This window comes from Pelodiscus sinensis, chromosome 30 (genome assembly GCF_052426305.1).
Source record: "Pelodiscus sinensis isolate ZL-2025 chromosome 30, ASM5242630v1, whole genome shotgun sequence".
In the NCBI taxonomy this organism is placed as follows: Eukaryota; Metazoa; Chordata; order Testudines; family Trionychidae; genus Pelodiscus; species Pelodiscus sinensis.
In genome coordinates, this window is record NC_143081.1 from 7,528,422 (window position 1) to 7,549,823 (window position 21,402).

Here is a 21,402-nt window from a genome sequence, read left to right on the forward strand (position 1 = left end):
GTGAGAGGAACAACTCACCCTCCCTACCCCATGTCTGGCCAGCCCTTCTCACTTCTCTGCAGCACCTTCTAGCTACTGCTGGCTGGCCTGGGCTTGAAGCATTGGCAGAAACCGCCCTGCTCCTTTTGGCCTCCTGCTTCCCCCAGAGTGTGGGATCTGGAGCTGCACTGGTGGGTGAAGGACCCTCCCAACCTGCCCTCACCCCTCCCCTGGATGGAGAGGGGGCAGCCTGGGGATACTGGGACACATGAAGGAACCTTCCCAGCCAGGTCCTCTCCTGACGCTCCTTGTCTCTGCTGGGACAGGCCGATTGTGTCCTGATTGCTCCTTGGCACCATCCCCTTCACAGCTCATCTGTCCCCGGGAGAGGAGAGCAACAGGCTGGGGGCAGGGCAGTGTCATTGGGAGTCGCAGGATGTGGGGTGCAGGAGTGATGATGCAGAGACTGGGGGGAGGAATTTGCCCAGCTGTGCAGAAGGCAGGTCCATGTTCTAGGAGAGACTCCAGGAGCTGAGCCTGTTCAGCGTCACAAAGGGAAGGTTTTGGGGGGACTGAATCCTTGCCCAGAAGTTCCAATGTGGGGAACAGACACATGACAATGGAGGGTTCTTCAGGTGATGAGACAGTGATTCTACACCACCCGGTTTCTCCACAAATTCCAGCTGGGAATGAACTTCGGGTTTTCATCATCAGGGGAGAAGTACTGGGACATGAGAGAGACAGAATCAGGCCGTGGGTTATTTGCCGTGGGGTATTTCCCAGTGTGGGGGTAGGTGCGGGGCAGTGATCTGAGGCTGGTTTCTGTTTATATTTTCCTCTCACTTCTCATTTTCCCTTGATTGCATCCTGGCCTCTCCCTCTGCACTGACCCCTCTGCCTCTGTTCTAGATCTCCTGCCACCTCCTACCCTCGTGACGAGAGCCACGTACCAAGTGTATCCCCCCGGGGAGCTGGTGAGGCTCATGTGCTCCCCTCCACTCGGTGAGCAGGCTGAGGGATACAGATTCTCCTTTCGAAAAGGGCAGCAGCACCTCCTCATCCCCTCTGCAGAGCCCTGGCTGCAATTCCCAGCTGAGAGGGGACAGGCTGGGTCCTACACCTGTGCGTACTGGAGACAGGATCCCGAAGGAGCAAAGTCATCTCAGAGCAGCAACTCCATCTCCATCAGAGTGACAGGTGAGCCCCTTTCCTGCTGTTGGGTGGGTGGGTCACTGGGGATCTCAGGCCCATTCCAACATGTCAGCTTTTCCCCCTGGCTCAGGTCAGGGCCCCTCTTTGTATTTCAAACACTCGGGTTGACTTGGGTTCAAGCTCATTCTCAGAGACTGGGCACTGCTTCAGGGAAGCTCACATCACTGGGGTTCCAGGAGGGCACTGTTACTGGGAAGCACACAGCACTGGACGCTGAGCTGGGCACTGTCAGGGAGACCCTGAATGAAGATTGAGCTGCCTGAATTTTCCATTGTGATTAGTGTCAGGAGAGGGATTGGTCACTGTCCTGTTCCCCACCCCACTGCTGGCACCAACACCCCAGCTGGTGAATGGGCGAGATCCCAGCAGTGGTAAAGAGGATGGAGCTTCCCTGGAGTCACTGGGCCAGGTCCCAGCTGGAGTGTGGGAAGCTGCCATGGGGGTCACAGAGCCCTTAGTGCTGGGTATCCTGCCCTTTGCCTTCTGGGGGCAGCTCCCTCACACCCCAACCTCCTCTGTGCAAGCTCCTATGCCCCAGCCCATTCAGGCTGAGCTGGCCTGAGCAGGAGATGCCCCCTCAGTTCTCAAGCAGGGAAGGTTGGTCCCACTGGATTCCCAGCAGGGAGATCTCTGCTGCACAGTGTTTGCATGGCCCAGCAGGGACGTGGTTCCTGGGCACGGGTCTGGCTCTGGCTCGGTCTGTTTCCAGGATCCCTCCTTCCTCTTTTGGCCTTCACTGGTCCTTCCCCTGCCTCTGTGTCCCCGGCTTCCCAAGTAGGAACCATCCCCTTCCCTGACCCCTTCTCTCTTGCAGCCCCCCAGCTCACCGTGTCCCCACCACAGCCTGTCTACATCACTGGGGAAGCCGTGACCCTGACGTGCTCAGCTGCCGGGGTCCCTGCTGTTTCCGGGATCCAGTTCTTCAGGGATGGCCGGAAAACTTACTCCAAGGAACTCCCCTCCGCTCAGGACAGTTACAACCTCTCCCTCCAGCTGTCGGGTCTGTCTGGATCACAGGCCGGAGTGTACAGCTGTGAATTCTGGAAGACACTGTCTGGGCGAGAGCTCCTATCAGAGACAAGCAGCCCCATCAACATCACAGTGACAGGTGAGTCCCTCTTTCCCCTGCTGGCCCCAGGGCAGGGTATCTTCTCATGAAGCACAGGATGAGACACTCAACTCCACACCGGGCCACCCAAAGTCTGTTTGAATCCCCTGGAATATCACCCCCTGGTTCCTGGAAAGTTTGGGGTCCACCTGGAACTGGTTAACAGCCTCCCCTTTAGTCAGTTCAGTGGCGCACCCGGTGCAGTGGAAGGAACATTCACTGGTTCAGAACAGGAACTGCAGAGACACTGTCAGGTGTGGGAGGGAAACCTGCAGGTCCAGATGGGAGGGGCAGGGAGAGCCCTGCCTGGGGAATGGTCCCTTCACCTCCTGAGGGGAGCCAATCAGACGGGCAGTTGCCGTGTCCCCAGACAGGGAGATGAAGCTCAGTGTCCTGCTGCCCTGAAGTGCAGGAGCCACCGTGTGAAATTAGGAGCTTTGTCAAAATTCCTACATCCCAGTAGCCCCCATTGTGTGTGAAGGGGCAATTCCCATCCCTAGCCCGGCCCTCGCTCATGTCTGTGGGGAGCCCCCCAGCATCCTGATGTGAACCAAGAGCTCTGGGGAGAGAGTCCAGGTCAGCTCTGAGTGCACTGAACTGTGGGCACCATCTTCACTTTCTCCCCTGCCCTGTCCCTGCTGATCCCCCCCCCTTTGCTGCTCCCCACAGATCCCCCTCCCCAGCCAGTGCTGAGTGTGGATCCCCCGTCTGGAGCGGTGAGTGAAGGGCTCCCCCTGCTCCTCACCTGCACGGCCCCAGGGGACACCGGCGAGAGGAGGTTTCATTTCTACAAGGACGGAGTTGAGTTTGTCCCCAGGGACGCAGGGTCTGAGATCAGCACCATGGAGCCCGGCTCCCGCTCTGGGAAGGGCTCTGTGCTCAGCATCCCACAGGCCAGTCCCAGTGACAGCGGGGAATTCACCTGCGGGTACGAGGACAATGTGAGTGGGAGGTGGGTCCCATCCCTCCAGAGCCAGACTGTGAACGTCACCGTGAATGTCACCGTGAATGTCACCAGGACAGGTGAGACATCCCTAATATCTTCATTGGGCTGAGTTTGTTATTCCCATGGGAGGAGACCCATCCCCGGGAGCTCTGCTGGGAGAGGGAGGCTGGTTGGGGTAACATGGAGATAGAAAACAGTGAAGGTGAAATTCCCCTCCCCCTGCTTTCTCTGTCCTTAATATTTCGATGGCCCAAGTCCCTCAGCCCCTCCCTGTGTCCTTAGTGGATCGAGCCCTCCCCCGTTCCCATTTGCAGAAGGAGGAAGGAGAAAGCAGGTTCTACAGGGGCCAGTGCCACAGCAGGGAATTGAACCCCCATTGCCAAACCCATGAGAAATGGACCTTCCGTCCCCTCACAGGGGCAGGCTGGTGCAGACAGAATGTGCCATTAACAGCGCAGTTGGGGGGGGGGGGGATCCCAGGATTTACTTTGGAAAGGCAGGTTCCTGCATCACCAGGAATGTCCCAGTGCCAGGTGAGGCAGCCTGTGGCTTCTTACCCAGCACATGTCCTGGTGGAGCAACCAGCACCCAGCCCCGATGGCCGAGCATGGACAGGGCAGGGCACAGGGCAGGCAGAGAATAGCAGAGCAGACACTCGTGTGGGTGGAATGAGGGGTCCGTGTGAGAAGGGCTGAGAGAGGGTTTCACGTCCCCGCCTGGGGCTGCTGAGATTCTGGGGAGGGGGGTCATCATGAGCGCTAGAAGCACAGACACACGGACACCATGCGCGTCCCATCAGCAGTGACGCTCACCCGCTGGTTCCCCTCCGGATTCTATCTCTGCAGCTCGCAGCTTCCTCTGCCTCTGGGATCTGACTGTGGGTGGCTCCTTCTTCCTCATCAACGGCCTCATCTTCCTTGTCTCCTGCTACTGCTCCTAGATCCAGGTGCCTGGCTTGTTCTGCGCAGGGGCCCTTCCTTCTGTGCCTGGGATTCTCCCCATAAGAACACCCCTCCGGGCTGCACTTGCTCCTTGTGGATTCCAGCCTGGAGGGGGAGATGCTGGTAGGAAGCCCTGGAGTGACAGCTGAGAAACATCCACAGGATCTGAAAGGGCTTTAGCACCAGCAGCACTTCTGGAGCCAACCAAAATGCAGCTGTGTCTGGAGTGGAGCATGTACTCACTGGTGTATAACTCTCATGCACAGAATCTGCTTGCTCAGTGTGAACTCGTGCACCCCTGCATTCACACCCTACACACAGACACAACACCGTGTGCACCCTCCGCCTTGTGAGGTATCATGTGATCAGCCCACCGCATTAGCCAATGGCAACACTGTGCACTACAGGAGGCAGTGCCACAGGCAGAGATCCGGCTGCCCTCTGCGAGTCTGTTTAATCGTCTGTATTGGAACTAAGGGGAACCAGGGCTGCCCAGGGCTCGAACACCAATGGGGCAGGGTGCGAGACTCCCCCCTCTCCTGCAATGATCATATTGATCTAAATAGGCATCACTCCCAGATGCTTTGGATAAAATAGCTCCTGTAACTGATGCATTTTACAGTCACACCCTGCTGGATCTCTGACTCACGTTGGTGTGTGAATCATCCCCGTGTGGGAGGCTGGAGCTGTGCGGTTTGGGATTGTCTCTCCTTTTGAATGGGCAAATGGGAGCCAGCAATGGTTCTCCTCTGGCAACCCTAAGGGATGGTGATCAAATTAATGGCTTGTAAAAAGCTCTCAGAGGGGTCGCGTGTGAGTCTGTAATTTCAGAAACAAGGCCTGGTCCTGCGGCGCCTTGGAGACTAACAAAGATCTATAGAACCAGGAGCTTTCCTGGGCAAACCCCACGTCCTCATGTGAATTGGAATGTGTCTGATTTCCACTCCGTTCCCCCGGAGAAGTGGAGTTTGCAGGGGTGGCCTGTGACTATAGGTGGACTCAGCCGCCGCCTAAGTGGCCGCCACCCGGGGTGCCTGATGATGACGTTACGGGGGTGCCTGGGGTGCCCGCCGATGACGTCAGTCCATTGACGGCCCTACAGGCGGGGGTGCTGACTGCTCGCTCCACTGGGGGCGCCAACTGCCAGAGCCGGCCTTGGGCCACTCCTGGGGGTTTGCACACACAAGCTCATGGTTCCATCAATTTTGGTTAGTCTCCAAGGAGCCACAGGGCCACTCACTGCTAAGGGCTTGTAAACAGCCTTGTGCTGTCTCTGAAGTTTGAGCATTTGAGGGGCAGGAGGGGGTGTCCTGGAAAGTCCTGTTCCCATGCCAGCTTGTGCAACAGCAGTTTAAGCAGGTAATTTTCCAGGAATGCTGGGGAGAGAGTGGAGAGCAAAGGATTCCTGCCCAAAAGAAAGTCTGTGGATGTCTGTGGCTGTGGCTGGCATGACCCCCCAAAAGGGGAGCCAGGGCCCCAAGGCAGAGGGAAAGGTTTTCTCTGGCTCGTGGACTTGCCTGAAATAAGAACAGTGGTAAGTTCGCAATAAGCTTTGGTGTGTTAGAACCAGCCACGTGCTTCCTGTTTGTTTGAAATGTGGAACTTCCTTTGCTCTGCCTGTTTTCACTCACAACCTCTTCACTGCAATTAATAAAAATACTTGTGTTTGCTACCGAGCCCCGTGTAAGTCAGTGTCACCTGGGGGCACAGTGAGGGTGCTCGTCCGCCTTCCCCTGCAAAGGGGCTGGCCTGAAACCGGCTGCCATTGTGTCAAGCCATGAGACGTGAAGTGAGGGGTTTATTGGGGGCTGGTTTTCTGGGGGCTCTGCCCTAGATCTGCCTTTTCCCACAGCTGAAGTGATTCCGTGTCTGCATTGCCCTGCGGGGGAGGGGTGGTGACCTCAGCCCTGAGCCCTGTCTGGGGAGACCAGAGACACGGGGGTGGGGAGCCCCAAGGAGCAAGGAGGCGAGTGTCAGTGGCTTCTTCAGCATCCCGGGAACAGCCCCAAGGGGTCCTCTGTGACCCCCCCCCCGTCACCCAGGGAAACCAGCGGGGGGAGAATGCGGCTCTACCTGTGCAGCAAACAAGGCCGTGGAGTCACTGGGAGAGGAGATTTCTGCTCTGCCGCCCGGCTGGCGACCGGCCCTTCCTGCACCTTGAGCCAGGGGCAATGCCCTTAGAGACAGGCTCTCCGGGGCCATAGAGAGCCGGGCAGCGAACCCCAAGTTATCGCCCCCCTGGGCTGAGCAGGGAACCCAGCACCTCGTGCGCCAGTGGGCGGTTCCCAGAGACCCGCGCTCAGCCAGGCTGCACCAAGAGTAACTGAAAGTGAAACCAGCTGGAATGAGAGCCCTGCCCTGCCGCACTGAGGGCCAGCCCTTCGGCCGCTTGTCTGGCCTGGCTCCTTCTCGCTTGGCCCCTCTTCACCCAGGGCCTGGCAACCAACTTGGTTCATTTGAATCAAAACCAGCCCAGGGCTGGGTCGGAATTCATAGAATCCCAGGGCTGGGAGAGACCTCAGGAGTCATGGAGTCCAGCCCCTGCCCAAGGCAGGACCAACCCAACTCAATCAGCCCAGCCAGGGCTTTGTCAAGCTGAGACATAAAAACCTGTAGGGATGGAGATTCCATCACCTTCCTAGGGAACCCATCCCAGTGCCTCGACACCAACCTAGACCTTCCCATTGTAACTGGAGACCATTGCTCCTTGTTCTGCCATCTGTCACCACTGAGAACAGCCTCTCTCCAGCCTCTTTGGAGCCTCCTTTCAGGATGTTGGAGGCTGCTATCAAATCCCCCCTCACTCTTCTCTTCTGCAGACTAAATAAGCCCAAATCCCTCAGCCTCTCCTTGTAAGGTCAAGTGCTCCAGTCCCCTAATCATTTTGGTTGCCTTCTGCTAGACCCTCACCAATGTGTCCACATCCTTTTCATAGTGGGGGCTCCAGAATTGGACGCAGTACTCCAGATGTGGCCTCACAAGGGCCAAATATAGGGGAATAAACAACTTCTGTAGGGCTATGTACACGTTAAATTGCTCTTCCAGAAATAGCTACAGAAATTGTGAAGTGCAATTTGAATAGCTTTTTCCGTTTCTTTTTTCAGAAGAGGGTTTTTCGACATTTGGTCCAGTATAGATGGAAAACCCCCTTTTTCGGAACATCCCTTGTTCCTCATAAAGCAAGGTTTACAGGGATGCCAAAAATGCGCCTCTGCTCTTCTGAAAAATATTTCGGAAGAGCAGATGCATTCCCTGGACTCTGTAATGTAGACTTAGCCTAAATCTGTTGGAAATGCTCCTACTAATGCACCCTAATGTGCCATTAGATTTCATGGCTACAAGGGCACACGGCTGACTCATCCAGCTTTTCATCCCCTGTAATCCACAGGTCCTTTCTGCTGAGCGGCTACTTAGGCAGTCAGTCCCCAGCCTCTAGCAGGGCTTGGGATTCTCCCATCCCAAGTGCAGGACTCTGCATTTCTTCTTGTTGAACCTCATCAGGTTTTTTTTGGTCCAAACCTCCAATTTGTCCAGCTCACTCTAGACCCTCTCCCTGCCGTCGAGCGTATCTACCTCTCCCCGTAGCTTAGTGTCATCTGTGAACTTGCGGAGGGTGCAATTCATCCCCTCATCCAGGGCATTAATAAAGATGTTGAAAAAAACCAGCCCCAGAACCGATCCTTGGGGCACTCCGCTAGAAACTGACCGCCAGCCAGACATGGAGCCATTGATCACTACCCATTGGGCCCGACAATCTAGCCAGCTTAGGTCTACATTAGGGTACGTCTACACCACAGTGTTATTTAGAAATATCTAATTTCGAAATAGTTATTTTGAAATAACGCATCTACACACAAAATGCATTTCGAAATAAAGCATCCACACTGAGTGGATGCTGAATTGCATTTAAGGCCAGTCAGAACTTGTTCCGGCAGGGCATCAGGTCAGAAATTATCTTGTGGCCAGAGTGGCCAGCAGGGTACCCTTGGAAGGGCTGGAGGACCCCTATTTTGAAATAAGCATCTACACAGCGCTTAATTTGAAATATCAGTTACGAAATTAGCATTATTCCTTGTCAAACGAGGTTTACCGATTTCGAAATAAGCCCTCCGCTCTTTCAAATTAATTTCGAACTTGGCTTGTGTAGACGTTAGTAAAGTTATTTCAAAATACCTTTGCTGTGTTCACATACCCTTCCCGTCCAGGTACCAACCCATCCTGCCTCCCCTTGCTGGCAAGAATGCTGTGGGAGATCGTATCAAAAGCTTTGTTACAGTCAAGGTACAAGACATCCACCAACTTCCCCATGTCCACAGAGACAGTAAATTGTCAGAGACGTCAATAGGGTTGGTCAGGCAGGACTTGCCCTGGGTGAATCCTTGTGACTGTTCCTGGTCCCTTTCCCCTCTTCCAGATGATTCAAAAGGATTCCGAGAGGCTCCACTCCATGATTCTCTGGGGACCCAGGTGAGGCTGACTGGTCTGTAGCCCCCTGGATTCTCTTCCTTCCCTTTCTTAAAGATGGGTCCTGCATTTGCCATTTTCTAGCTGGAACTGGCCCTGATGGTGGGACCTGCAGAGAGCCACTGCACACGGCCCCTCGGCCCTGTGTGATTTCCCCTCCCCTGAAGGGCCCCTCCAGCCAGCTCACTCCTGCGGGGATCAGCAAAGAGTGCAGGAAATTAAAGGGAATTCTCCATCTCTCGCCTGCTCCCCCAGTGCAGCCTCTTCCCCGCCCAGCCCAGGGCACTGTGGGAAGCAGCTAAGCTCTTGTCCCCCTCACATCTCCCAGCCGCCTTCCCCGGTTGGATTTCCCGTGGGCCGTGTCCTCAGCCCCTCCCTGGTCTCTGTGCAGCTGCTTCCCTCCATCCCCAGGGAGAGACGGGAGAGTCCCCCTCAGCCCCATCTCAGCCGGGCTGCCTCCCCCCTGCTCCCCCAGGCCTTGCCCAGCAGGGCTCCAATTCCAGCTGGCCCGCAGCTCGGCCGGCGCCATGGGGCCCGGTCCCCGCGGCCGTAGGCCAGTGTCACTCAGCAGATGTTACTTTGCACCGGCGGAGCCGCTGGCCCAGCCCCGGGGGTGTCACTCACTGGGAACTGCTGCTCCAGCCCCTCCCACCACTGTCAGCTCCGGAAAAGGTTCAGCTCCCCCCTCCCGCCCTGCGCACCAGCCCCTGGGCTGAGCAGTGACCACACCTGAGCCTGTGACTTCCTCTGCCTGCGTCAGCACAGAGGGGCCCGGCCCCCTCCCTGCACCCACAGGGACAGAGACTGAGCTGAGAACCCAGCTCCCGGCCCAGAGCCACGGGCCCAGCATGGTGCTGCCTCTGCTCCTGCCTCTGCTGGGTGAGTGCCCCCCGCAGCCCCCAGCCCTCAGCCCCTCTGTGTGTGTCTGGAGAGTCGCCCTTCTCTGCCCACGTCCCTCCCTTCTCCTGCACCCCCAGCCCCTTCCTGGAGCTCTGACCCCCTCTCTGCTCTTCTCCTCCAGCCTCGCTCCAGAGTCTCCCCAGGCCGGTGACCCCTGCAGGTAACGACGTCTCCTGACCTTGCTGAGATGCTCGCGGTGGGTGGGGAGGACTCAGTCAGTGGGGCAGGGGATCCCCTGCCTCTCACATGGGGGTGTTTGAAATTGCAGGGAAGGGGGATTGCAGGGAAGGTGCCTCCATGTCACCCCCTGGGTGGGTCCAGCTGCCCGTTCACAGGCATCTCCCATGGAAACTGCAGCTGCAGCTCCAGTCCAGAGCCACGTCCATGGGGGCAGAAGAGCAACCCCAGCTGATGGATCTTTGGGGCCTCTCTTCAGTGGGTCCCTGCCCAGGCCACAGCGGAGAAGCTGCCCCCAGCCCCATGGGCCCTACCCAGCCCCTCACTGACAGACCCAGCAGGGTGAGCGAGGGCTGGATGGGCCATGGAGACTGAGCTCCCCCCTCCCCATCACACTACCAATGTTCCTGGGCAGGACCCATCAGCATGGGGCCATGTGTGGAGGGGGATCTCTCTGCCCCAGTCCTGGGCTCCCACAGTTGGCTCAGGGCCAGGGCCACAGACCCAGCATCTCCAACCTGGACACTCAGAGCAGGTTTTGCAGAAGCTCCAAACGCGAGGCCAAGAGTGGAAAATCCCCCCTCCCTTCCCCATGTCTGGGCAACCCTCCTCGCTTCTCTGCAGCTCCTTCTAGCTCCTGCTGGGGGTCTGGGGTTGAAGCATTGGGAGAAACCACCCTGCCCCTTTTGGCCTCCTGCTTCCCCTTCCCTCCTGCTTCCCAGCTCCTCTGTTCCCAGGAGAGGAGAGCAGCAGGTTGGGGGCAGGGCAGTGACATTTGGGGGCGCAGGCTGTGGGGTGCAGGGGTGAAGATACAGAGATGGGGGGGGAGGAATTTGCCCAGCTGTGCAGAAGGCAGGTCCATGTTCTAGGAGAGACTCCAGGAGCTGAACCTGTTCAGTGTCACAAAGGGACGGTTCGGGGATGGGGATGGGAGGTGGGGGAGGACTGAATCCTTGCCCAGAAGTTCTGCTGTGGGGACCAGACATGAGACAATGGAGGGTTCTGCAGGTGACCAGACAGGGATTCTACATGACCTGGCTCCTGGGAGCGGGAGCTGCACAAATTCCAGCTGCAAATGAACTTTGGGTTTTCTTCATTGCGGGAGAGATACTGGGACACGAGAGAGAGAGAGAGAGAGAGAGAGAGAGAGAATCAGGCCGTGGTTCATTTGGGCTATATCTAAACTACAGATTTTTTTCAAATAAAACAGCCGTTTTTCCAAAAAACTTCTCAGAGCATCCACACTTCAAGTGCTTTTTTGCATAGAAAAAAGGAAAGAACAGAGGGGTTTCCCGGCGTAGGTATTCCTCATTCTACACAGGACAATGCCTTTTTGTGAATGACCTCTCTTGCGAAAAGGTGTGTGGATGGGGAGAGGCTTTTTTGTGCAAGAAGAAAGAGGAAAAAGCCCAGGTGCCCCGCTGCCCATTGTGCCCATGGCAATCAGAGCTTTCTTTCAAGACAGCGTCCATGCAGTCTGGATGCTCTTTCCCAAAAGCGCTTTGCAGTGTGGATGCACTTTTCCACAAGTTTTTTCAGAAGAGATCTTGCACAAGAAGTCTGCAATCTAGATGTAGCCTTGCTGTGGGGCAGTTCCCAGGGTGGGGGTAGGTGCCAGGAGGAGAGATGTTGCTGGTTTGTGTTTATATTTCTCCAGGGCTGATCTCCTCTCGCTTCTCATTTTCTCCTCAGTGCATCCTGACCTCCCCCTCTCCCCTGACCCCCCTGTCTCAGTTCCAGATCCCCTACTGGATCCCACCCTCTTGGTGAGAGCCAGCTCCATGGTGTATCCCCCCGGGCAGCAGGTTACGCTCGTGTGCTCCCCTCCTCGTGGTGACCGGGATGGGACGTACAGATTCTTCTTCCGAAAAGGGCAGCAGGGCCCCAGCACTCTGCTCAGGGAAAGTCTAGAGTCCCAGCTCGAGTTCCTAGTTGAGAGGGAACAGGCTGGGTCCTACACCTGTGGGTACTGGAGACATGGAACAACGTCATTTAGGAACAGCAGCGCCATCTCCATCACAGTGACAGGTGACCCCGTTTCCTGCTGTTTGGTGGGTGGGTCACTGGGAATCTCAGGCCCATCCCGACACGTCAGCTTTGCCCCCTGGCTGTGCTCAGGGCTCCATCTTGTATCTCAACTACTCCCTAGTAGGCTTGGCTGGCTGCTCATCCTCAGAGCCTGGGCACTGCTGTATGGCAGCTCCCAGCACTGGGCCTCCAGGTGGGCACTGCTGCAGGGAAGCTCACATCACTGGACTCTGAGCTGGGCACTGACAGGGAGACCATCAATGAACACTGAGCCCTGCAGCTGCTTGACTGGTCTGTTGTGATTAGTGTCAGCAGAGGAATTGGACACTGTCCTGTTACCCACCCCACTGCTGGCACCAGAACCCCACAGGGTGAATGGGCGAGATCCCAGCTGGGGTCAAAGGGCTGGAGATTCCCTGGAGTCACTGGGCCAGGACCCAGCTGGAGTGTGGGAATCTGCCCTGGGGCATCCAGAGTTCTGCAGCATGTGGCCTCCTCCTTCCCTTAGTGCCGGGGTTCCTGGTCTGTGCCTGCTGGGTGCAGCTCCCTGACACCCCCAGGCTCGGCTGCACAAACCTCCCCCCCCCCCACTTCAATCCCTACAGACTGAGGTGCCTCCTCAGGTTCCCAGCAGGGGAAGCCGGTCCCACAGGGTTTCTGGCAGGGAGATCTCTGCTGCTCAGGGTCTCCATGGCCTGGCAGAGATGTGATTCCTAAGCATGGACCTGGGGTTGGCCAGAATCCCTCCCTCCTCTGCCTTCCCTGGTTCTCCTTCTGTCTCGGTGTTACCAGCCATCCATAGAGTAGGGATCCATGTAGGGATCTAGGGGCTAGAGTGGACCACAAGCTAAATATGAGTCAAGAGTGTGATGCTGTTGCAAAAAAAGCAAACATGATTCTGGGAGGCATTAACAGGAGTGCTGTGAGCAAGACACGAGAAGTCATTCTCCTGCTCCACTCTGCGCTGGTTAGGCCTCAGTTGGAGAATTGTGTCCAGTTCTGGGAACCACATTTCAAGAAAGATGTGGAGAAATTGGAGAGGGTCCAGGGAAGAGCAACAGGAATGATGAAAGAACATGACCTATGAAGGAAGGCTGAAAGAACTGGGTTTGTTTAGTTTAGAAAAGAGAAAATTGAGGGGGACATGATAGCAGTTTTCAGGTATCTAAAAGGGGTGTCATAAAGAAGAGGGAGAAAACTTGTTCATCGTGGCCTCTGAGGACAGGTTAACAAGCAATGGGCTTAAACTGCAGCAGGGGAGGTTTAGGTTGGACATTAGGAAAAAGTTCCTAACTGTCAGGGTGGTCAAACACTGGAATGAATTGCCCAGGAAGGTTGTGGAATCTCCATCTTTGGAGATATTGAAGAGTAAGTTAGATAAATGTCTGTCAGGGATGGTCTAGTCAGTACAAGGTCCTGCCATGAGGGCAGGGGCCTGGACTTGATGTCCTCTCGAGGTCGCTTCCAGTCCTACTGTTCTATGATTTTATAATAACTGTCCCCTCCTCCCACCCCACCTTCTCTTTTCCAGCCCCCCAGCTCACCATGTCCCCATTGCAGCCTGTCTACTTTGCTGGGGAAGCCGTGACCCTGACGTGCTCAACTGGTGGGACACCTGCCGTTTCTGGGTTCCGGTTCTTCAGGGATGGCCGGGAAATCCACTACAAGAATCTCCCCTCCCCTCAGTACAGTTACAACCATCCCTTGCAGCTGTCGGGTCTGTCTGGATCACAGGCCGGAGTGTACAGCTGTGAATTCTGGAAGACACTGTCTGGGCGAGAGCTCCTATCAGAGACAAGCAGCCCCATCAACATCACAGTGACAGGTGAGTCCCCCTTTCTCCTGCTGGCCCTAGGGCAGGGTATCTTCTCATGAAGCACAGGATGAGACACTCAGCTCCACACAGGGCCACCCAGGTCAGTTTGACCCCCCTGGAATATGACCCCCTGGTTCCTGGAAGGTTTGGGGTCCACCTGGAACTGGTTAACAGCCTCCCCTCTAGTCAGTTCAGTGGTGCACCAGGTACAGTGGAAGGAACATTCACTGGTTCAGAACAGGAACTGCAGAGACACTGTCAGGTGTGGGAGTGAAACCTGCAGGTCCAGATGCGAGGGGCAGGGAGAGCCCTGCCTGGGGAATGGTCCCTTCACCTTCTGAGGGGAGCCAATCAGACAGGGAGTTGCCGTGTCCCCAGACAGGGAGATGAAGCTCAGTGTCCTGCTGCCCTGAAGTGCAGGAGCCACCGTGTGAAATTAGGAGCTTTGTCAAAATTCCTCCATCCCAGCAGCCCCCATTGTGTGTGAAGGGGCAATTCCCATCCCTAGCCCGGCCCCCGCTCATGTCTGTGGGGAGCCCCCCAGCATCCTGATGTGAATCAAGAGCTCTGGAGAGAGAGTCCAGGTCAGCTCTGAGTGCACTGAACTGTGGGCACCATCTTCACTTTCTCCCCTTCCCTGCCCCTGCTGACCCCTCCCCTTTGCTGCTCCCCACAGATCCCCCTCCCCAGCCAGTGCTGAGAGTGGATCCCCCATCTGGAGCGGTGAGCGAAGGGCTCCCCCTGCTCCTCACCTGCACGGCCCCAGGGGACACCGGCGAGAGGAGGTTTCATTTCTACAAGGACGGAGTTGAGTTTGTCCCCATGGACGCAGGGTCTGAGATCAGCACCATGGAGCCCGGCTCCCACTCTGTGAAGGGCTCTGTGCTCAGCATCCCACTGACCAGTTCCAATGACAGCGGGGAATTCACCTGTGGGTACGAGGACAACGTGAGTGGGAGGTGGGTCCCGTCCCTCCAGAGCCAGGCTGTGAACGTCACCGTGAATGTTCCCAGCCCAGGTGAGACACCCCTAATTCCTTCATTCATCTCCCCACATTTCTCACATGGGAGGAGACCCATCCCTGGGACCTCTGCTGGGAGAGGGAGTTTGGGTCACGTGGCAGATGTCATGTGGAGATTGAAAACAAAGAGGGAATTAAAATCTACAAATCCCCTTCACACCTTTTCTAGCTATGTTACTTTGATGATTCAAGTCTCAGAAGGGCTGTTGTTAAGGGATTTATCCTTCCCAGGCCTATTGTAGAGATAGGAAAAGGAGTCAAGGAGAGAGATTTTACCCCAGGGGACCTGCACTACAGCAAGGAATGGAACCCCCATAGTCTATGCCCCAGGCAGGCCCGTAACCCCAAAATCTTCCTTCCCCTTTTTGGCATGAGGAGGAAGCTGCTACAGATGGATCGTGCCATGGGCAGCAGTGAAGGGCTGCACAGGACAGTTGTTGCAAGGGCAGATTCCCGCGTGGGCCCCGGACTTGTTCCATGGTGGTCTGGCTGTTCTCATTTGTCCTTCCTGCCTTTTCTATGACTTCTGTATGAATTACCTCACTGAAAGCCAATGAAATTCTGCTGATAACTGGCGGCATCTTCCTTCCAGCTGGAGCCCTGGCTTCTCTGATCTGCTACCACCGTAGGAAGAAAACAGGTGAGTGAGAGGTGGCTGTGACCTGCATTGGTCTAGCCAATAACTGTTCTGCCATGAGCAGTGTAAACAGTGTCAAACCACGATCAGCCACAAACTAACATACCACAAGGGGGGTGTGGAGATCAAATCCCAACATGCCTGGCCCAGGATATATCGACCTCTGACTGAAAAGCCTCTCCAGAAAAAGACGACCGAGTTCTAAAGCTCTTAGTAGCTTTTCAAACATGAATTGGTCCCTGTTTGGCTTCTCTAACACACGATGCCCAATAACCTGCTCTACGGCTGTCTGATTTGGGACAAATACCCCTCACACAGCACTAGTCAGTCAGGAAAGAGGGGAAACCCTGCAACCCTGAGTCTAGAGAATTGGTGGCACCTTCCTTCACTTCCTGTTCACTCCCCAAATCCATCCCTCAGATGCTGCTTGAAAGACAGAAAATCATTTGTCACAACCTGATTCTATGTTGAAGTGGGAAGGGCCAGGCATTGCCACAGCATCTGTGTATCCCCACAAGCAACTGACTCCATTTCACAGGCGGAGACATGGGTCCAAGCTCACATGGGAAGTGGGGGGCGGAGCCGAGAATCTGAGTTTCCCTTTGTACCAAGTAAGAACTCTGGTCTCTGGGCCCTTCTTCTGGGGCATTTTGGGTGAGTTGTTGGGGTCGTGGCTATGGGGCAGGGTCATGGCAGCAGAAGAGCAATGAGGTTAGAGATGATCATGAAGGTCACTGGCTGTGGTTATGGCTAATGTTAAGGGAGCAGTAAAATAATGTAAAACTTTCAGGAATCTTCCTGGCTCTGGACCGCAGAAATACACATCTACACACACGTACAGAGATATTTTTATGTGTTTGCACCCTGTGCCCTGGTGGAAGCCACAGACTCACACACATACTGGAATCAACAAATACAAAGCTGAGTTTGGCTTCTGCTTTCTCAGGGTCACACACTGGTGGAGTCATTCCCTCTTGCTGCTCCCCACTTCAGCTCCATTCTCCTGTGATTCTGTTTTAGTTCCAAAGCCTCTGACAAGCCCCGAGGGATCTGCGCCCAGGGAACACGCCAGAAACACGAATCCCAGTCGTCACAAAAAGCGACCCAAAGCCCCGGGTGCTGGGGTGGAGCAGGTGGAACAGGTAACGGGACTGGATTTATAGATTCAATCCCCCAGCACAGTCCAACTGCCTTGAAACTGCACAGCTGGAATCTTGTGCCCAGTCCTGAGATGTAGCTTCCTGTCTGGGGCGGGGCAGGCAGAGAACAGCCCCAAAGGGAAGCTGTCCGGGGTTTGTTCAGGCAGGAGAAAGGGCTGAGATTTGGTCGTCCCTTCTCCATCACTCCAAACAGCCACAGACTCACAGAAACGTAGGGCAGAGCCGAGACAGCAAGTCTTCTAATGTTCCCCGCTGTGCTGAGGTAGCATTAATTAAACCTTCAGTGCACACTGAGAACAGCTGGTCACTGTCCTGTTTGTAACAGTGTCTCAGAAGGGTTGTTCTGTCCTCAGCTGTCTCATCTCCTGACTGAACAGGCCCCATTTGTGCACCTGTCACCTGGGTCGTATTGTACAAACATCTGGTCAGTTCGGTCGCTTTCCTCTGGGGTCTTTGCGGTTTGTCCCCATCTTCCTTCAAGTGTGACCAACAGGCCTGGACAGGGTGCTCCACCTGAGCCCTCACCAGTGTTAAATTGCGAAGGGTAATCCTCTCCGCTGCGTCACACACAGCGCTCCCGTTCATAGAGCCCAGAGCGACGGGAGAGTTTTTCCCAGCAACTCCGTTCTGTTGAACCAAAGACAATTCGGGCTCCTTTTCCACAGTGCTCCTGCCCTGCCAGTAAAACTCAATTTTTAAAGGTGCCTTTTATTTACCTTCCTACCTGGGGATCTTTGCCCCTCCTAGAAGATATCAGGGCACGTCTCCAAATTTTCTCAGCTCATTCTCACTCTGTCCTCCAATATCCTTGTAACCCCCAAATTTCATAGAGATCCTTCCTAGTGCATCATTCAAGCACTGAATGCCTACACACCCCTCCCCCTCACTGTTTCTCTGTCCTCCCCCTCCAGGGCTCAGAAGTCGCCTACGCACACATCAAGTTCCCCACCTCGGATGCTCACAGAAGTCAGTTGAAAAACAGAGCCCAGCCTGCTGCAGAGGCGCATGTGCTGTACAGCGAGGTGGTGACCAAGCCCACCCGGAAGGCAGCCAGATAAGGAAGGAGACACTGTCTGCATCTCCCTGCGTCTCTTCCCCCTCCCTTGGTTTGCTCTGTTAGACTTACAAGAATGTCTTTAGTGTTAAAACTTTGTGAGATATTTGTGCATTAGAGTCTCCACTGATATGGGCCCCACCCCACGCCCTAGTGTTATTTTTAAGTGTTTGCTCTGAAACTGTGAACCCCGGCACAGCCACAGGATGACGTGTGAAGTACAGTAGGAGTTTGACGGGGAGAAGCGATTTCCTGCCCAGTGTAAGAAGGACCCAGACAGCAGACAAACAATTGTGCAGCAACAGAGAAGAAAACACATCTCTGATTCCTGCCCTGGCCCATGAACTGGGCACAAACATGTGAACTTGTCACCACCTCTTGCCCCTGGGGGAAGGGATTCCCACACGCAGCCAGGACTAAAAGAGGCGTCACCTCCTTTGACACTAAAATGCATGAGCCTGTAATTGGTGGGTTTTTTAAGCTGATGCTAGTTACCAATCCCCCCCCTCCCCCACCCCCGCACTGCTGTGTTTGTTCCACAGTAACCACGGCCCTGTGTTTGCCTGGGGCTCCTTTACGTTTTACTTTTTGTTTCTCCTCATCTGGCTCAGACAGAATGTGAACCTGAGCTCCTGGGGCCGGTGTCGGGGGAGAAATGTTCCAGCCCCTCCCTCCCTCCTCAGGCCTGCTTGATCTCAGTGTGTCTGTGAGAAACCTCCCAGCCGGAGTGTCTGCCACTCAGAGCACTTGACTTTCTGTAGCTGGGATCTTCAGCTTTGTACAAAGCTTTTATTTTCCCCATTGTCTGTGATAGAATTTCCCAAAGGGAATGCAGAGTTTGGGCCCAGGCAGTGACCCACAACTTCCACAGAACTGTCTGCACCTGGGTTCACAGACAGTGTCAGTTTTCACCGGAAGTGGGACCCTCTGGGACTGGATCTATTCTAGCTACATTCACACACACGTAGCCCACGGAAAACCCCTTGTGGTGAATCCAACTCTTTGGCTTCTGATGTCTTGTTGGCAGCTGCCCTGCATGTCTGGGGAGCATGTTCTGAATTGGAATCTCTTTCTTGGAGCCTTTTCTCCTTTCACACATCGTTAATACCACACACGGGTCTGTCTCTGAGCAGAGGCTCTGCCTACTCACAAAAGGTTTTCTTCATTCAGTTCTTTAGTGCTCCATGATTCCATCAGGTGTTAGCAGCCTTAGGAAATGGTGTCTCTCAACAGCTCCTTCCTTTTGGACTTGCCATGTTCTTCAAATCTGGTCATTGTCTGACTTCCTGCTTTCACTATCATCACATTTAAAATTGTTATAAAGGACCAAAACTTTCTGCCCCGACATTTTGTCTCCTCTATGCCTATAAGTGATAAATTCAATTCACATTCATGTAAGATTTGTTTTTTCAATTCTCTATTCCAGTCTCTGACAGTGTCAGACTTCATGGAGGTTGCACTTTTTAAATATTTTGTGGTCAGGCTATTTGTGCTCACACAGTCCATGCAGAAGTAGGATGGACGGGAGCAGTACTACGGTATTTTAGACATTCTAGACATTCAGTTAATTAAATTGCCTGTAAAGGGTTAAACCAAGAGACAGGAGATATCCAGGGGGCCAGGAGAGACAGTGATAAGAGAATGAGATTTGAATGGAAAACCGTGTTCCTCCTGCTTTAGTTTTTGTGTGAACTCAGAGCAGGAGCTGGGCAAGAGATGGACTAAGCCAGGTTTTTTCTGCAATATCTGTGCCTAACGCAAGACTAATCTTGGAACTACAGACGCGAGTAGAACAGGGAAAGTTCAGTTAGATGCAACCATTTTGTTTTTATTTTGTGTTGTGGTTCAACTCCTCTCTGCTTAGCCCATGTGACCCCTGATACCAACTGAATGAATCTGTCCTGTTAACCTGCCGTTTATTAGTTGCTCTGTAACACGTAGCAATCAAGTCTGTCTTCTTGTTTTGTTAATAAAACACCTTTTAAGGACTATGATCTGATTCCTGTGTCCTACACGTCAGGGGGTTCTGTGTGAATGTGCCTGAAACGGAAGGTCGGCTGTTAAGAAATTACCCTTTGATTTCATAACATCTCCTGAGGAAGATTTAAAGAGCTTGGGGTTACCCCACAGGTAGACGTTCTCAAGTGAGTCATCTCAAGGGGTTTTGCATTTGGGTGATTGGAACTTCCCCCATGCAAGGTCAGGGGATCTGTGACCTTACAGTGTTTTTTACACTGAAGTTTTAATGGCAGGGAGTTTTAGGTCTCTTGTGGGGCCCCAACTTCTGCATTCGACGTGCCAGAGGAGGGAGCAGCCTGGACAAGAAGCCTTTGCTCGTCTCAGTTTGCATCCTCCATTTAAGTGGCAAACACAGGGATTAGTTCCACAGAGCTGTCAGTTTCCTTCTCATTCTCTGCTCCTGACACCCTGTCATGATCTTGGGGTTCATTCAGTAACAAACCAGCCAGTAAATAAATGGCCGAGGGAAGTTGTGGAATCTCCATCCCTGGGGATATTTAAGAGCAGGTTGAATAGACATTGATCACAGATTATGTTAATTGTGCTTGCCCTGCCATGGGGGCTGGGGATGGAACTTGATAACCCCTTGAGGTCACTTTCTTCTATGAGGTTATGAAATGAGAATGGAGGTTTTAACACAAGACACTAGAGAGCATCTGTGGTGATCTGCTGGGCACAGCTACCCTGGGTTCTCCACCCCAGCATCCAGGGCACATCTCTAAACTCCTCTGTTCTCTTAGGGCTCGTCTACATTGGCCCCTTTTCCGGAAGGGGCATGGTAATTTTTGAGATCGTAATAGGGAAATCCGCGGGGGATTTAAATATCCTCCGCGGCATTTAAATAAAAATGTCTGCCACTTTTTTCCGGCTTTTAGAAAAGCCGGAAAAGAGCGTCTACACTGGCCAGATCCTCCGGAAAAACGCCCTTTTCTGGAGGATCTCTTATTTCTACTTTGGCTGTTAGTTCAAATTAACATTGTAGTGTACACACACCCCTACAAGGGAACAACTCTAAATTTTAATCATCCGTAAACACACACAGTTACCCTCTGGTGCTGCTCGTGACTTATTCAGGGTCTTGGAGCTGGCAGTGGGAGGCTCCTTCTTCCTCATCAGTATCCTCATCTTCCTCATTGCCCCCTGCTGCTCCTAGAGCCGGGGAACTGTCCAGTTCTGTGAAGGGCCCTTCATTCTGTGCCTGGGATTCTCCCCACAAGGTGACCCCTTTGGGCTAGAATCACTGGTCTCAGGTCTGAGGAACATCCACAGTGTTGGAAGGGGCTTTGGACGCCATCAACACTTCAGTGAGCAACTAAAATGCAGCCGTGTCCAGGGAGAGAAACACCTGCTGTGTCACAGCCCCCATCTCCGTCAGGTGGCCCCCTGTCCTGCTCACCCCTCTGCCCCCCAGCTCCATCTCTAGCTGGACATGGCCCGGCCTCCAGCTCCTGTTCCCCAGAGCGGGGTCAATCCCATCCCACAGGGTCAGGGTTTGGGGACTGGAAACCTGCCCCCGCCCCGTCACTCGCTGTCTGTGCCAAAGTTCCTGCAGCCCAGCAGAACTTCCCAGTGCTATTTTCAAACACACTGCAGGGCCCCAGCTGGATCTGGGCCTGGCTGGAAAGCTGTGTTAATCCCCCGCTGGGGTCAGTGTGTTGCGTCTCCTGCAGTTGAAGGGGCCTGGCTTAAACTGAAGTAACTCACCTAAGTTTCCTTTAAGCCAATTGAATCCCTGGCCCAACCCCAGAGCTGTCAGTCACTAGGGGCTGCTGGTTGAGCTCCTCCCATCCTCCACAGTATCAGGGATGGAAAATCAGCCGCCGTCCCCCACACGCCCTGCGCAGCGAACACCGAATTCGGTCACAACGCTGAGCTGAGCGGTGACCACACCTGAGGCTGTGACTTCCTCTGCCTGCATCAGAGGGGAGGGTCCCATCTCC

The 21,402-nt window shown here is 54.4% G+C and overlaps 1 protein-coding gene across 1 annotated transcript; it reads left to right on the forward strand.

Annotated features, from left to right (window-relative positions):
* The first annotated feature begins 668 nt into the window (after positions 1-668).
* LOC149521101 (leukocyte immunoglobulin-like receptor subfamily A member 3) lies at positions 669-17,447 on the forward strand. The gene is made up of 9 exons (XM_089774350.1): positions 669-769; positions 889-953; positions 2,006-2,299; positions 2,969-3,322; positions 13,287-13,580; positions 14,248-14,589; positions 15,185-15,232; positions 16,250-16,371; positions 17,301-17,447. Exons 1-9 carry the CDS (start codon positions 669-671, stop codon positions 17,445-17,447), a joined length of 1,767 nt encoding a protein of 588 aa, XP_089630476.1.
* The last annotated feature ends 3,955 nt before the right edge of the window (positions 17,448-21,402 follow it).